General features: G+C 44.9%; 1 protein-coding gene across 1 annotated transcript in view; it reads left to right on the top strand.

Moving 5' to 3' along the window:
- HECW1 (HECT, C2 and WW domain containing E3 ubiquitin protein ligase 1) overlaps nt 1-17,950 on the top strand; it is a 624,284-nt gene that overhangs the window by 463,409 nt on the left and 142,925 nt on the right. The window contains exons 13-14 of the mRNA XM_078688193.1: nt 9,792-9,977; nt 16,309-16,443. Of these exons, the coding sequence (XP_078544319.1) occupies nt 9,792-9,977; nt 16,309-16,443 (321 nt within the window). The remainder of the gene's footprint in view (nt 1-9,791; nt 9,978-16,308; nt 16,444-17,950) is intronic.

Below are 17,950 nucleotides of genomic sequence, written 5' to 3'. Positions count from 1 at the left end.
ACGGGGATCTAGTCTCCGCCTTGATCGAAGCTGTCCTTCTCCCCAAAAAGCTTGCAGTCGTCAAATGCCAGGCACACAAAAAGGTGACAGACATCATTGGGCAGGGAAATGCGCTAGCCGACATCACGGCCCGAACGACAGCTGAAAATAGGACGACAACACATATGTACGTGACCAGGTCACAAGCAGAAAAATGGACTGACGCTAGGGACACTATTAGAGACATTCAAACGGCTAGCACACAACACGAGCTGACTGAATGGACACGGGTGGGATTAAAAGATGACGAAGGCTGCTGGCGGACAAGAGACACAAACAAATGGTTGCTACCTGACTCGTACCTGATTCCCATACTGGCTATGGCGCACTCCCCTGCCCACATAGGATCAGCCCCCATGATTGAACTTGTCTCCAGAGTTTGGCACAATGATAAAATCACAGATTCCGCCAAACGTCTGGTCCAACAATGCTTGATATGCCTGCAACACAACCCCGGGAAAGGAACTGTAGTACCCCGGGGAGGATTTGGGGTCCCAAATCACCCATTTGAAGTCCTGCAGATGGACTACATCCAGCTAGACAGGTGCCAAGGCCTGAAATATGTACTTGTCGTGGTGTGCGCATTTAGCAAATGGGTGGAAGCATACCCAACCCGTGACAACACTGCTATGGCCACTGCAAAAGTACTGTTAAAGGAGTTTTTCCCCCGCTACGGCCTTTGTCGTATTTTATGGAGCGATAATGGCCCCCACTTCATAGCCGAAGTCATCCAGTTCATCTTAAAGGGGTTGGGCATCAAGCAGAAATTTCACGCAGTCTTCCACCCCCAGTCTGCTGGACTTGTTGAGCGACACAATGCCACACTAAAGCTTAAACTGGCCAAGATAGTGGCTACCACGGGTCTGAAATGGCCAGACGCCCTCCCATTGGCATTGCTATCGATGCGTTCCACCCCCACCAGACATCACTTAACACCTTATGAAGTTGTTTTCGGTCGACCCATGAGTGTCTGGTCTGCACCGAAACCAACTTCCATTCATGACGTCCCGGACGTCCTAATGTCTGATTATCTGTATAAATTGACTGAAACTCTGTCTGTCATTCATCAGCAGGTGCAACAGGCCATCCCCGATGCTTCCAGGGGTCCGGGTCACGCCATCCAACCTGGAGATTTTGTGCTGATCCGGAACTTTCAGCGGTCGAAGAGTTTGGAACCCCGGTGGACGGGCCCCTGGCAAGTGTTAATCACCACCCGGACGGCTCTTCGTGTGGAGGGGAAACGGCACTGGCTGCACGCACACCACTGTAAGAAGGTCTCCTCGACCCTGGCCACGACGGAAAACATCGACAACCAAGAAGAGCTCCTGAACAAAGACCGACCGTCGCTAACCTGCTATCCTGATACCGAAGCACTTGAACTTTCAAAATTCTCTGATCCCACTGTGCCATCCAGAGAAGGGTATTTCCTGCGTCGAAAGGAGGGAGTTTCGGCTAAGTAGACCACGAACTAAGTTGAATCTCAGAACGGTGACCCAAAGCAACTAAGGGTTACCTGGAGAGAAGCTAAACTAAGTCTGTGGTTCTGCCCACTAACGAGCACCTTGAAAATGAAGATGATGGAAGCGCCAGACAAGAAGATGATGGAAGCAACAGGAAATACCCACTACAGAAACCCAAGTACAGACAGACTCCACAGCTCAAAGACAATTACACTCTTCATCGCAATCCTTTTCTGCTTTCTCCTCATGACCACACTCTGGATTGTGGAAGAAAATGCACCTGCTCACGAAACATTCCAGACCACTGCTCAGCCTACCACCATGAAGGAACATTATCTGATTTCGCTCTCTCCTCAACTCAGAGAGAGACGAAAGGAGTTTTGGAATAACTCTTTCGTGCAGCTCCTTCACCAGCACAATCTCGCCACCAATGCCACCAACTGTTGGATCTGTGGGTTGCTACCCCACGCCACTGGACACTCGATACCATTCATCCCTTCACCCTTCTCAGTTCATGGCTCCTGCCTTGCTTGGCTGATCCTCCTGCAAGAAAGCTATAAGGACAATGCCACCTCCAGCAAAACCGTAACGCATTTCTTCCACGGGGTCTGGCGAAACAAAACAAAGGCACACTTCTGCCCGCAGACCTCCAACGACTCAATCCACATGGACATCCCTGCAAAAGAACGAATTGAAATGCAGGTGTTCAACAATCCAACCAGACCCACCTTCTCCTACCTGCGGAAACGAACGGCTGCCACTCTGACGGTGGCCCGGTCAGTCATCAACGTCACAGGCCACATGTGCATAGAAGGACATGGGACACAGCTGGTGGGCCGCAGTGCTTGCCGTTTTACCAGAACTTTGGACTCCACGGATCCACCTTCCTTTGTGTCGTCCCCAAACATGTATTTCGTCTGCGGCACAAAGGCCTACACCTGGCTCCCCAAAGGCTGGGGGGGCACTTGTTTCATCTCTTTCATCCTTCCTCCAACTTATGTGGCCCCAGCGAATCATCATAGACAAAAACGAGCCAAGGACATTGAGCAAGCCGACTCAACAGGAGCACAGTTCCTCGATGCTATGAAGGGACTTGTTCCCCTCTGGGGCCCGATGGCAAACAGCCGTGCCATCCGACATCTGACTCAGGCAGTTGAGACAACAATGAACATCACAGCTGGTATCTTTGCTAACAACACCGCCGAACTTCAAGCGGTCCGCTTGGTGGCCCTCCGAAACCGCCTTGTCCTAGATGTGGTTCTTGCGGACCGTGGTGGAGCATGCCGCATTATTGGGTCCAGCTGCTGTACATACATACCGGACAACTCACCCTCAGTGTACAAAGCCATCGAACATCTTCACAGACTCTCTTCAGAAGTCCACCAGGAACAGGAAGAATGGTCGCTTGGTGGTTGGTTCTGGAACACCGTTAAGAACTGGGGCTGGAGACTGTTCACCATTATCCTGATTCCTGTGGTTGTAATATGCGGTCTATGCTTAGGAATTCAATGTCTGCCACCTCTGTGTTCATTATGTACAAATTGTATTTGCCCTAAGACTGTGGATTTTGGAAACGAACGCATGGGAGCATTATATGATGCCGAGGTTAGGAATTTGATGAAGATTGACATTGAGTAGGCAAGTTGGCTAGATATGTTGAAAAGGGAGGACTGTTAAAAGTTAGGCTGCAAACGTCAACATTATCGGCGCCATCTTGCTCTTCTTGAACCCTTTCGTGCACGTAAGCGGCAGCCATTTTGAGCACCATGGCCTCCCTGCCCCTCGTTGATAGCCAGCGCGTCTCTCTCTCTCCCTCAACATCGCAGGCACCCCCCCTCGCGCGCTGACAACACCCCCCCCCCGCTCTCACATGCCTTGAGTCGTAAACCCCTCTTCAGCGCAGCTCTGCCTCAGAACCCCATCCTGTTCCCAGCGCGACACCTCCCTTCGTTCCTTTCATGGTCCCAGACCCTTTGCTACAAACCCCCTTTTCCTGTGTGTGTACTATTTATTGCCCCCCCCCGTACAGTAGGAAGCTTCTCCCGTTAAAGGATCAAAGCCCCCACCCTATGATATCCGATCAACCCCACACATTCCGTGAATCGGCGGAATGTCCAGCTGCGCGACAATCATCACCTATTGTGACCGGGGTGGGGACTTCAACTGTAAATGTGTGTGGGAACGGGCCTAAAGGGGAGATTCCGAGGATGTCCTTTCGTACTTCAAAGCATTACAAGCATGTGTAAACTGCAATAAAGATCATAAACATGTGTATAAGAGGCCAGGCCTCAGAGATGCGGTTAGAGCACCTCGTGACGATACTTGCTGTCCGAACTGATGTGTTCTCCTCCGGAGAGAATAAAACCCTTGTTTCCTGCCTTCCAGTCTCCAGCGCCTGCCTCTTCATTGATTAATATCTTGTGGGTTTAAGAGGCGACACCGCCGGGCAATACTTAAGGGTCTTTTATTCTGGTTGGTAGCCTGACCCTTTTTACAACCCAAAGCATCTAAAAGCATATTGGTGAGGAGAATATGCCTTCCGCACACTGGCTATGAGATGAGAGTTGGTTGGTGGAAGCTGTTTTGAATAATCAATATAGACCTCAGAGTAGAGCGATGCTAAAATCCTAACTGAAACTTGACCTACCTCCATGAATTTTTACTTATTGGTCCACAGAGTAGCTCCTAGTTCCTTTAACTTTGAAGCTTCATCCTTCATCAGATCAAAGGGCCCTGCCTATGGAAAGACAACATTTACATTATTTTTCAACCATTACTATTGGTTTCTGAAATAGCAGACTCAGAGGTTCCATTATTAGATATTTTTGATTTCAATTAACCTACTGAGACCGTTAAATGCATTTGTCTCTGAAAATGTTCAACCAACAATAATCTATTCTGAAATACAGGATTATGAAGGTTATGAGGATCCAGTACACAAAGGAAACAAGAACACTGCAATTTAGTCAGGATAGTCAAGAGATAGTTACCATTGAACGTTGATCTGCCTTGCTTCTGCCTTCAGCATCTGTGCTGCAATCAGTTTTCCAATCAACCAAGGCAGCCAGTGTAAATAACTTCTCAAAAGCACGTAATAAGGATGAGTTTGGTGGATAATTGGTGGCGGCTTTAGGAGTCTCGTTATGTGGAGGTAATGTTGGAGGTCGGCCAACTTCGCCTCATAGTAAATGCCCTGAGACATCTGTATGTTCTCCTCTCAATATTTCAAATTAAATAATTCAAAGCTAGGTCCAGCATGAGGAGGGGAAGGCAATCCTCCTAGCATCTTAAAAGCCCTGCAGGCCATAGTTTCTGATTATGATTCACTTGGTAGTGGACTCTCTATTCTTGTAACCTTTGGTGCCCATTTCTATTTCAGCTCTTTCTACCACATCCCACCTCTGCAAAGTCTGCACCTTGAAGCATGCTCACTAAGTGGTGACATACGCAGTTAAACAGGGAAACATCGGACACCTTCACTACTGTACGTAGACTGGAGTTGGAATAGTAAATCATACTATTCCTAAGTCCAGTGCCCTCCAACACAAGTCGTTGGAACAACTTGAGTTGTAATGCCTGTATGGTAAAGGTATCGCGGTGTAAACACCATGATGTAACATCATATATTCGTTAAACAGTATTCCAGTGACTGGGTCTTATGTATTTAGGCATACAGAGATGTGTTACAGGGTATATATTCAACACCGAAGTTATTTCTCAATGTGGGACACAGTGCAGGTTTTGCATCCTCTTGCTTGTGACATATTCCTTAAACTGAAATCTCCCTGCAGCAGATTTCTAAAGATACTTTTTAGTCTTACTGTATGACAGCAATGAGCTGCAGTTTGTGTTTCCATAGACTCAGGTTGGGATGTCTGATCTCTTTTTTGTGGCCTTGCACAGTTGTGAAGCTTTGAAATCCGGAGTCCAGTGCTCACTTCTACGGTTTCTTCCTTATGCCTGTATCTTGTCCTTCAAAGTTTGCAAGAGGCACCGTTTCCTGCCTCCCATTACCTTAACAGGAGGGAACTGGGGATCTTGGCAAAGGTGGTTCCTCGCAATAGCGGAGGAGGGGAAACATCCTTTACCCTGCATTTTTTACTCTGCATATCTTTACCCTGCATGTTTTACTCCGTAAAAACTTTTACATCGCAGGGCTTCACAACAGAAACTGTTACAATGCATTCTCCAAAGTAACGCCCCCCTGAGTTAGAATAGTAATTGCGTTGTAATGGGGATTGCGTTGTAATGGAGCACGTTGTATAGCTCTGCACTGTAAAAGATTTTGCGGAGTAAAAACTGCGGGGTAAAAGCATGCAGGGTAACTTCATACAACCGCGGAGGAGCGTCACCCCACTGGCTCAAAGCCAGCAAGTGAAAAATAAAATGATATCTTAGTATCGTTTTATTTTTCATTTGCTGGATCTGAGCCAGTTTGTGCGGGAAGGGGCGGCTGGGGCATGGGAGGGGGAGGAGTACTATGTGCACTTTTCAGTGCTCATGTGTATTTGGCCGTCCGTCACACATGCCCACTTAGGTATCTCAAGTCTGGCTGCATTGAGCAGCCTGGCTGGAGAAACCCCACAGACTCCTTGAGCTGAGTGAAGCGCCATCTCAGCCCGCTCAGGCCATGCGCAGGGATTGGATGGGAGTCTGATGCTTTCGCAGGGACTCCAGGAACTGCAGCAGAGGAGCGCGAGTCAGACTGTATCACTAGATAAGTGTCTTTATTTATATCACTAACCCCGTGTCCATCCCCCGCGCCATGTGCTCCCCCACGCGCATCCTGCTGGCCCCCTTCTGTGCACCCTCCCCCCCTGTATTTTATTGTGTCGGCTGCCACTTGATCTTGGTCCAGTATGACCATTACCAGACTTTGTGGTTAAATGTTACGGTCTTCTGTTTTGTCTGAAAGTTTCACAGAAGTTTCATTTGAAGCAGGATATTGTTCACACACACTTTTCCCTAATCCAGGACCCCTAAAATGGTGGCCTTCATTCTCTTGATGTGCCAAAAGCTATCTTTATTTACCTGGACTGTACTGCCAGTTTTAAGACAATAGACCCAAGATTTGCTGCTTATGGTCCTCCACGAAAAGGAGAAATGCTGTAAGCATATGAGGCAGCCTGGCTGGTCTTTCAAACAAAGGTGAAAGGCCTTTCCTTGAGAGACATGGCTACTTTCATTACATAATCCCAGTGTGCAGTGTGACTCTTTCAGTCACATATGCAAAGCAGCCACTTGGACTTCCCCATTATATTTGTGGAGTGATGTACGTTGTTCATGAAAGCTGCACATTCAGATGATTTTGTGGGTTTTTTTTGTTTTGTTTTTTCCTTTTTTTTTAGTTCAGTAATTTTTATTGAAAAAAGACATATATACAAGGTACAGAGTAAAACACATGGGGAATGGGAAAAATAAGGATGGAAAAAGAAACGCCCCGGGGGGGGGGGGAAGTCGTGCGAACACTGTCTCTATTGGCCTGTGCCTGTAAGTCCATAGTCCATGTTCTCACGCTGGCTTCATCCTCTTCTCGTTTTCCTTTAGGCTTCCCCCGCATCCCTTGCGCGCTGTTTGATTGTCTTCCTACCCCCCTGGTGGCGCGAAGAGAAAGGAGAAAGAGAGGTGTAGAGATATAGAGAGTGTAGAGAGCAATTGTGTCGCTGAGTAGGTGATGCATGTGGATTGTGAGTGTTGCCTAGTCTGGGCGTTCAGGGAGGCTTATGGGAGGACAGGTAGTTGTCTAGCGACATCCACATCTCGCTTTTTTTCCCGGAGTTCGGTAGGCTGTTCGTTGTTATGGTGTCGGCTGCCCGTAGGAACGTGACCCAGTTGAACCAGGCTTTAAAAGTTGCCTTTGCTGTGTCTTTCCAGTTGGTCAACACCATCTTGACCGCCGCTGTGAGCAGGAGGTCAATCAGGTCCCTGTCATTCCCAGATGTTATTGATGGGTCTGTGTACCCCAGTACTAGGTAGTGAAAGTCCAGTGTTAGTGTGGCGCCTGTTAGGTCGTTGATGAAAGTGTTTATTGCGTCCCAGAATTTCCTGGTTTTAGTGCAGTGGAAGAGTAGGTGTGCCAGGTCCCCTTTCTGCTTGTTGCAGTTCCAGCAGGAATCATTTTCTCTGATTCCCATGGAGGCCAGGCGTGCCGGGGTCCAGAAGGCTTTGTGTAACAGCCAGAATTTTGTCTGGTCTAGAGTCGTTGTCACCTTCCTTCTTGATGATGAAGACCAGAGGTCTGCTCTTTCCTCCTCACTGAGCACTTTCCCTGCCACTGCCTCCCAGTCGGCTATAGCTTTATTATTTAGTTTAGACGCTTTGGGCCTCAGGGCTCTGTATATGTGCGCTACTTGGTGTCCTATGATGTTCAGGCCGGTGGCATATTGTATTATTGATGGGGTGAGATTGTTTAAGCCTGCCTTGGCGATTGCCACCCTTATCTTGAGGAAGTTATAGAGCTCTGTGCTATCAAACTTGTATCGTTCTTTGAGTGTGTCAAAGGCTATTTGATTCCCTTTGCTCTGTAGTTGGCTCACCGTTGTTATGCCATGACGGTACCATGTGTGCATGTTCAGTGTGTTGTTCTTGTATTTTAGCCTAGGGTTGTGCCATAGGGACTCTAGGTGAGTTTGTCTGACGCTTGTGTCTAGTATTTTATCGACTTTAAGTAGGGCCATTCTTGTGTTCCTTAGTATTGCGTTTTGCTTGATTGCAGGGTGTTTCGACGCTGTGAGTACTGCTACTGGTTCCATCCCTCCTAGCAGGTTGCGCTCTAGGGAGAGCCAGGCCAGATGATTTTGTTTTAAGTGGTTTACACACTTATACATTTTTATCATCCAAAGCTACTCCAGAGTAATGTGTATGGATGTTGCAACAATCCTGAGTCTGGTAATTGTTTTGATGTAAAATTCAGGGCCAGAGTGTATGGTACAGTCTCATAAAGTAATAACTATGAGAAAGACAAGGGAAGAGCAGGTAATGTCCGAGTACGTACAGCTAGTATTCATTAATCCAAGATCAATTCTTCCTTGTCCCAGTCCTTCTTTTCCCAACACCAAACATAGATATGTTGCTTGGCATTAGAGATGATGTGTGGGTCAGAACAGAGGTTATGATGATGATGATGATGAATTTATAAAGCGCAACAAATACCCTGGGGTGTCTAGGCGCTGCCCTTAACATGAGCAGATCCGACCGGACAGTGCATACAAATTAAGTCTTAAAAAAAACAGATTTTTAGGCCCTTTCCAAATTTTAGCAGCCTAGTCTCTTTTTTTTTAAAGCGAGGTTTGCAAAGAGTTCCACAGTTTGGTTGTGGTAGCAGTGAATCTCTTGCCCCCCTCCCCCCGCCCACCTGGCCCTGCTGCTAAGTGATCTAGCTGGGATGTATGGCTTAATAATATTTGCCAGCTGCGAGGGCCCCAGGTTGTTGAGTGATTTAAAGGCAATACAGAGTGATTTAAACTGGATCCGCTTGGCTACCGGCAACCAATAAAGATGAAGCAGAGCTGTGGAAACGGAGTCGAATTTGGAGATACCTAAGAGTACTCTTGCTGCTGCATTCTGGGTAGTCTGCAGCTTTTGAGTGCTGCGCTTGGGGACACTTGTAATGTGCAGTCAAAAGAGAGTGCCCTAGCTTTGTTTGAGTTCTAGAGTATTTATGTTCTAAAGTGAAGAATGATTTCTCTAAGGGCTGTATGATTTGCCTGTCTGTAGGGTGAGGCCACCCACTCATGGAATAATTAATGTGGTGCGGAAACTTGGACTTGGACTCACAGGAATGAAGATTATTAGTAAATGATCAGTCCAACACATTTACGATTTAGAGCAGCAGCCCTGTTGGGGAACAGCCTTTGTGACGCGGCTGTTACACCATGTGCCGTTACAACGCGTTTTTTTCAACGTAAGTCGTTACCACGACTTGCGCTGGAGGGCGCTGCAGGACAAGGAATTTTTTAATTTACTATCCAACACCTTCCCTACTGTACGTAGGCTGGTGTTAGAATAGTAAATAAAAAAATTCCTAAGTCCGCACCCCTCCAACGCAAGTCGTGGTAACAAACTTGCGTTGAAAAAAACGCGTTGTAACGGCACACGGTGTAAAAGCACGCGTTGTAAAGCCGTACAACCGCCCTATTCCTATCCTGATCTCAATTTAATAGTGTAGCCACACTCTTAATGCATTGTTGTACTTTTTTAACAAAAACTGTTATAATGTACTGTATAAAAGCAAGATATCCTTTCTCTTATTTATTTTAAACCATAATCCCCTCTTTCTTTACTCCTGCTCAGAGTGCCTATCGAGTGTTCACCAATAGCAGCTGCCTCAAGCATATGATTCTGAAGATTCGCAGGGATGCCCGAAACTTTGAACGTTATCAGCATAACCGGGACCTGGTGAACTTCATCAACATGTTCGCTGACACCCGGTTGGAGCTTCCCAGGGGGTGGGAGATCAAGACGGACCAGCAAGGCAAGGTAATGCACTAGGCACTCCAAACACATGCATGAGCTAGAATGTTGGCCATGGGTCCATGTGAAGAGCACATCTGATTTCCAGATACATATGAATGCTGACACATGAATGAGTTAAAAGCAGTGTCCATACTGGAAGTGAAACCGGAAGCCAGAATTCCTGCTTTCCATGGCTGAACAAATAGGGCCTGATTACAAGTGGTTCATTAATCCTGATGGGGCTGGTAATTCCGGTAACTGTCTGATCGCATTAGAAATCACAAGTTGTGCGGAATTACCACATTTTGTACAGGTGGTAAATCCTCTAGGTCATACCTGAGAGACTTTGACCCAAATAAAAGAATGAGATGACAAATTTAGCTGGGGAATTTGGTAAGTAGCAATGTTTTCCTTACGTCACTTCCTGTCCCATATGGTCCCACACATGTTCAACTTGTGAACGCCCTCAATATCAGTAATACTGGGTGCACTACACCAGCCCTGAAATCTGTGTCTCTTTTAGTGAGACCCTAAGGCCACATTATGAGTGGGCCAGAAAATGAACCATTCACCCCCCTGCCCTGGTAATTTGGATGTATGACATTACGACGCGTACTTTGACAACGCGTACCGTTACAACGCTACTTTTACAACGCAAGTCGTTACAACGACTTGCGTTGGGGGGCGCTGGATAGTAAATAGTTTTATTTACTATTCCAACTCCAGTCCCCGTGGACTCTAGGGAAGGAGTTGGATAGTAAATTAAACTATTTACTATCCTGGAGCGCCCCCCAGCGCAAGTCGTTGCAACGACTTGCGTTGTAAAAGTAGCGTGGTAACAGTACCGCGTTGTTAAAGTTTCGTCGTAAAGGATGTTCCCCGGTAATTTAGATGTGGTATTTCCAATGCCTGTAATATAAGTCATATCAGATGCACTAATATCTGGGGCGGTTATAATGGAATCCTAAGGGCCCCATTATGTGTGGACCAGAAAATGGCTAAGGGGGCATGAAGACTCCCCATTATGAGTTTAAGAGAAATGCCATCCAGGAAGTTGTGTTTTGCACTGATTTGTGAATTTTTTCCGCCTGTATTTTACCCAAACATTTCACCAGCTTACAGCAAGTGATGTTTTCAGGTGAACAACTCCCAAACTTGCCATGGATATTTAATCCTGATGGGCCCAGCAGCACCTTTTACCGCCTCATCAGATTACTGGGTCACTTGTGCTAAGACCCATGGTCTCCGCCTTTGCATTTCATCATTAGTAAAAGATTACCAAAAGGTGTGTCGTGCATATGTGTTATTTTAGGAACATCATGAGTGGTTTCCTGTCTCAGCAATACCACAGCTCTCCAATTATATAATTGCTTTTTATCACATACACAGTACTGATGGTTGCCCAAATCGTTATGTTATAATGATTGAGTTCCACCTCAGAGAAAATGTTGCGCCTTGTGTTTGAATATCACTGGAAAGGATACCAGCTGTTGAGATTAAATAACATATTTTGTAGCAACAAAGCACCAGGTTGATCACTTACAGCCAATCAAACAACAACTTCACTTTTCAACATTAATGCTGTCATTATTCTGTCAAAGGTTTCTGAGAAACAAACATACTGTTGTATTTCAAGTGAAGAGATTAGTATCAAACAGTCCTGTTCCCGAAGGGTCATGGTTACAATGGGTGCGGAGTACTAAAAGTTTTTTTTTTCTTTGATGGATTCTACATGATATCCTGAGCATTCTGTCACACATTTGCATATTTTAAAATGCACTGGCCATCTTAGATCTTATTTAGAACATTAAAGACTAGACATTTTGTTATTATTGGTATCCATCTCTGACTGATTCTTGTCATGCTCACTGTAATAGTTCACAGACCACAAGTTCAAGGAAGGAAGTGAGGAGCTACAGAGTAAATGTATGAGGCTGAAATAGCACAAAAATGAAAATGAAACAAATGAAGAGGTGCAAAAAGCAACCTCTCACTGTGGATGAAATGAAATGTTTTTTTAAAATGACCAAACGTTACACCTGTTGTTGATTAATGTTTCATATGTACACCTGCAATGTATTAGCAATCTTGATTGAAATTTAGAATTGCAAATGATTCATCGTCAGTCCTTCAATACCAAGACAGGGAAATTGGCCACAATGTCCAGCATACAATGAACACATCGACTGGAATACAGACATAAAAATCATGTGATCACTGAAAAACCTTGTTTTCTGTGATTCCTCCATAGTCAGTGATAGATGATCTTTGCTTGACCATGGTTTTAACCAAGGCTTTGAAAAGGGAGAGATGTGTACAAGCCAAGCTTTGAGAAAGACTGGATTACAGCAAGGCTATTCATAACATTGTTTAATAATATCAAATGAAGATTTCAAAAGGAACAAGGTAAATAGAGACCAATTGAAATTTGGGAACAGGCATGGGTTATAACTTTGTACATAAACTTCAACTAATTGAAGCAACATTAGTGGTGAAAATTGATGTTGCTTTAGATGGTAAGCAGTTTAATGTGAATCAGGCGCTTTTGTTCAGGGCAAATGTTAATTATAGGATGCTTTTATTTATGTGTGAACGCTTAGAGGAGGATAGAGTACACGCAGATGTGTGCTTGGTGCAAACAACATTCCCACAGCTATTTTCCTAAATGTGTTCATTTGAAAGTCGCATGTGAGATGCAAAAATGTTTCGTTGATGAGGGTTTAATCTGTCTTAATGAGTGATATGGGGTAGGTATTCCAGCTGCAGAATCATCATCACAAGGTAACCAGAAATGTCCCATAATTCAGGGGCGGCTCCTCTTCTAAGGCGGAGGAGTATCGCCCCACTGCTCTCAGAGCAGTGTAAAGGAAAAATAAAATGTTAATAACACAACGTTATTATCATTGTAATTTTAGTGGAGCTTGGAGCCAGGTTATGGTGAGGCTGGGCTGGACTCGCAGCGTCAGAGGGAGGAGGAGTGGTATAATGTTCACCTTAAGTGCGCATGACGGTTTGGGCGACCACGGTGGGCCGGCAAAGCCATCAGGCGCACTTAGCATGTTCTCCAATCGTCTGTATTGCCGAGCCTGGGTGGAGAACATGTACAGGCTCCCACTCCTTGTCTGAGCACCATCCCAGCGCTGCTGTCATGCAGATGACAGCAAAACACACAAGGTAATGGACGGAATGCTGCACATTGGCAAAACATTCACCCCCAGTCACAGATCTGGGGTTAATCCATCGTTATTTTGCTCACCACACCACCCCAGTTCAGACATGGCCATATGCAAATCAGTCTTGACCCTGTGCCTCATGGGAACAGTCCAGCCCGAACTGCCAAGCCATGTCTTCCCTGGACCGGAATCAAGCATCCTAGGACCGGTTTCAGGCTATCAGCCCTCATCAGCCAGGATAGCTTGACTCCAGTGGCGTAGTGAGCAGGGGACCCACATCTGGGCATACCCTTCCCACATAGGGCGAACAGCAAAGCACACACACAAGGTGATGGACGGAATGTTGCACATTGGCAAAACATTCACCCCCAGTCACATATCTGGGTTTAATCCATCGTTATTTTGCTCACCACGCCACCCCAGTTCAGACATGGCCATATGCAAATCAGTCTTGACCCTGTGCCTCATGGGAACTGTCCAGCCCGAACTGCCAAGCCATGTCTTCCCTGGACCGGAATCAAGCATCCTAGGACCGGTTTCTGGCTATCAGCCGTCATCAGCCAGGATAGCTTGACTCCAGTGGCGTTTTCAATTGTGTAGACATTTCTAGGTGTTAATAGCAAGAGACAGCGATCATAGGCCCTTAAGTACCAGACTACATTTGGATCTTAAGGTGCGCAAACAAGTACTACCCCTGCAAATTAGCTCAGCGCCGGGTAATGCACAAAGATGAGAAGCAGTTTGTATTACTTGCACAGATGCAAGCCTCGCATGCATTAAACAACAGGGATATAGATTAAGGTGACATAATATATTAGTTTTCAGGGATGATAAAGAAAGTTGTGAATTGTCAAGTAGTCGGCCTTAATAAATACAAGGGTATTATAATAAAGGAGAAGTCAAAAGCATCTGAACCGCTTTTTTGATATAATACTCAGTTCTGGGATCTAAAAAGAAAATTGAGTAAGCTTAGGCAAAAAAGGATATATGAGTAAGGATAACTGGCGTAAGAACATAAGTGAGACAAGAGTGGAATATTCCGCATTAACTAAGGCAAACGGGATGCTATATTGTAAATCAAATTGAGATGAAGTGCTAAGTGTGCTATCTTCAAAGAATTTGAACACGTTTTGGAATCCTGCCCAGAAAGGGACAAACAAAGACAGTACTGCTGCAGGGTGTATGGTCGCAGAAGAAGGATGTGTCCGTTTTCTGAACGAGATTTATAAAAAAAAAAGTAAGCCTTGTAAAAGCAAGTGGTATAGCCCCGATGAGGAATTGTTCTTATAATTCTCTAACCTCCATATCTGCTAGCCACGCGTGGTGACCTCCAGGCCCGGACTGGCCATAGCGGGCACCGGGCAATCCCCCGGTGCGCCTCAAGGGTGGGGGCCGGTTTTGGGCCCCTGGGGGCCGATTTTGTTACAGGGCCGTTTTTGCAGCATAGCTGCAAAATCGGCCCTGCAACAAAATCTGCCGAAAACCGGCCCTAGCAAAGCACTCGGCGGCACCTCCAACCCCCCGAGTGGGGAGGGGGGGCCGGCCGAGCACTTTGCAAGGGCCGGTTTTGGTTCCCAGTCCGGCCCTGGTGACCTCCTTCACATTGGACACACTCATTTTGGTGAGGTCAACATCAGGGCGTTACCCTTTATAAATGCAGACACTCATTGCTTTGATTAAATTATGTAGCGCTGCATGGTTCCTGTTTGCCACGATGTGGTACTTAAGCTGCCCTCTCTCTACAGCAGATGCAATGAATGAGCCGCATTGAGTCTAATCTTTCCTGCTGTTCTTCAAAGGGCAGCGCCGTGCCATTCAGACACTCCATCCAGAGCCTCAACCCAGCTCAGATTAGTGCAGCTATAGAGATTAGAGGAGTGTGTGAATAATACAGGGCATTTCCAAAATATTTAAAGGGAAGACACCTTACCTTTATGAACTATCTTGTGAACTGTTGGATATTGGAATATTGTCTTTCATCCTCTACCTTTTATGCTAAGTGACAAGCAGTGTGGCTTGTTCGAAAATACACATGGATGGATGGATAGATGGGTGGGTGGTTGGATGGATGGATGGATTAGGTCTGATCTGGGTAAATGGGTCTATGATGGGTCTGGGTGGGTGATTTAATGAATGGATGGCTGATGGATGGATTCTTTGTTTTTATTAATTGAGTTATTAATTTATTTATTAAGTAATTAATTGATAGGGATGGGCTTATCTAGCCACTGAACAATTAAATCCTGTCAAGATTCCAGTGAATGCATAATGAATATGCATGATGTAAATTTCAATATAATGAATTTCACTAATGATTATTTGCTCTTTGTTAGCCATTCCGAAACCTCAAATATTGTACTTTTCAGTGTTTTGCCTGGCCCAGTCATATTAATTTACGAATGGACAAGTTTAGCTCTGTGTATTGAGTTATCTCAAGGTGCCTTCTTGATTGCTCTAAAGCACATTCCGAAATCAGTGAAAAGGGGAGCTTCAGTTTCTTTTTACATGAAGTGATTAATTTTACAGTATGTCAGAGACTTTGATCTCAGAAGTGCCTGCCTCCTGCAGTTTGGTTTTAGGATGTGAAGTGAGCTATATCTGTGGATGGGCACCACTCACATTTATGTAAGTGTTGTGTTGTGTTGTTTCTGACTCACTCCAATGCTGTTTTATGAATATATTTGTAAATAGCATAGAGGATTTAGACAGACATACAACGGAACCCAGGGTATAGCAGAGAGACTTCTGGTTCAATGCCATAAATGGTCACCTGCTGACGTTCCACCGAAAGAGGCCGATGATCGAAAAAAATACTATATAACTGTGCCTCTAAAGCCTACAGAGATGTGCCATGCGAAGCAGGGTCAACCTTCAATGGGTACTAGAGTAACTCTTTCTTGTTTCAGAGATAAAAACACTTTCTTCTCTCGTGCCATTAACATTGACCCTATTCTGAAGCATAGACCTGCATAAGTATCAAGGAGTTGTCTATCAAATGCATCTAATGTAAGATCCACGTGAGTCAAATAAATATCATCTAGAACTAGCACGTTTTCAAACCATTGTGTATCAGAGAATAACACACCGTCCTCTACTGTGGGATCTTTTAGATCATCAATGATTGTTTGAGTACCCGAGTTCTCTACTTCTTTCTAAACCTAAAGACTTGCTTTTCTTTGCAGTCATTTTTTGTGGACCACAATAGCCGGGCCACAACCTTCATGGATCCGAGAATTCCTCTGCAGAGCGGGCGAATGCCCAACCATCTGACCCACAGGCAGCATCTTCAACGTCTCCGCAGCTACAGCGCCGGAGAGGTAATGACATAAAATGATTCCATATCTTGCTTTACCATCTACTCACTGTTCGAGTCCCAAATCCTATACCATGCTTAATGTGGGGATGGGAGGCTAGCACAACCAGGGCATGTACTTGTTCTACTCTACAAGTAAGGAAGGAAGAGTTAGAGCTTTTTCATTTTCATTTTTATTTTCATTGGTCTTCACCAACACATAAGGTTTGTATCTGATGTCATTAAGAACAACACTTGTCTACACCCAAATAAAATGTCAATGCACCATTCCTAGGATCTGTTGCCCATTCAGTTCACAGGTAGTTAGGGGGAAACGTATTTGAAAGACAAGCCTTCCCTAAAAGTTCCCTGATATTCATTTAAATATTGAATTTTGTTTCAAACTTCATTTTCAGTTCTTCATCTAATTGTAAGTGAATTATTCCATTTCATTGTGCATGTATGGGCGGTTACTCAGAAAAAATATAAATGTGCACTTTTTGAATAATGAAGAACAAGTTTTCATCCTGATTTCCTTCTAGAGATCCCTGTTTGTGAACTATGTTCAGTGCAGATGGTCCAAGGAAGTGCATTCACTAGATGTGTTTGAGCTACAAATAAACACGCATTGGTATACTTGACAGGCCTGTCCTTGGCAAGCCTGCAATTCTTGTAGTTACAAGGCATATGCAATATGCTAAAGAAATTTGGCAAAAGTATATAACAAATATACAAAAAAAGGAGAAGCCCAGCAGCTCTGGCACACCTGCTGAAATGTAGTCCTTTACTGTGCAAATTATCAGACAAAATACCATCACTCACAGTAGAAGACAATCAAAAGATGAAGTGCGCTGACCAGTTGCCCCATGGTGTATATTGTAGTGGTGGGAAGCAAAATATAAGTGACACTTGAACAGTCCAGTGAATCAAGAGGTCTGACCGAAAAGCCTTGTAATTATGTTTATATGTATGCATATTTACTATGATTTGTGGGAAACATGAGGCTGGCGAGACAACTGAAGCTGTCTGTAGACCTCATCTAATGTGATAATATTTTTGTGCCAGTTAATTTAAAAATAATTGTTTTACTGCCACACCACAGTCTCCTAAGTATAACTAATTTGTGAAACACGAGCCCAAACCCAGGAAGTATAAAGCTAGAAATTATTCTTACGAAATGTGTTTCTGCTGACATTAATAGCTCAATTTCTAGAGATCAGAGAACAGCTTAGAACCTTTCCCTGGTGAGAGGGCTGACTTGAAAGAGATTACCACATAAGCATGCTTTAAGACATTTTAATGGAGCAGAAAGATTTAGCACACAATCCATGCTCAGTGTGTGAGGAAAGTAATAACACGCTGAAGTCATAGAAAGAAAAACAGTGTTTGCAGAGGGAATCAGAGAATGGAATTGCTTTCACAAGACCAAATGGGGCAACCTGTATGAACACTACATAGAAAAATATTCTTCAGGGGTGTTTGTTATTATAATTAATCGGGTCCCCCTTCTGTGGTATGTTTGTTTTTCCAAA

The sequence above is a fragment of the Lissotriton helveticus genome, chromosome 4_1 (assembly GCF_964261635.1).
Source record: "Lissotriton helveticus chromosome 4_1, aLisHel1.1, whole genome shotgun sequence".
In the NCBI taxonomy this organism is placed as follows: domain Eukaryota; kingdom Metazoa; phylum Chordata; class Amphibia; order Caudata; family Salamandridae; genus Lissotriton; species Lissotriton helveticus.
Note: the sequence above shows the minus strand (reverse complement) of the source record. Positions and strands in the feature narration are given on the sequence as shown.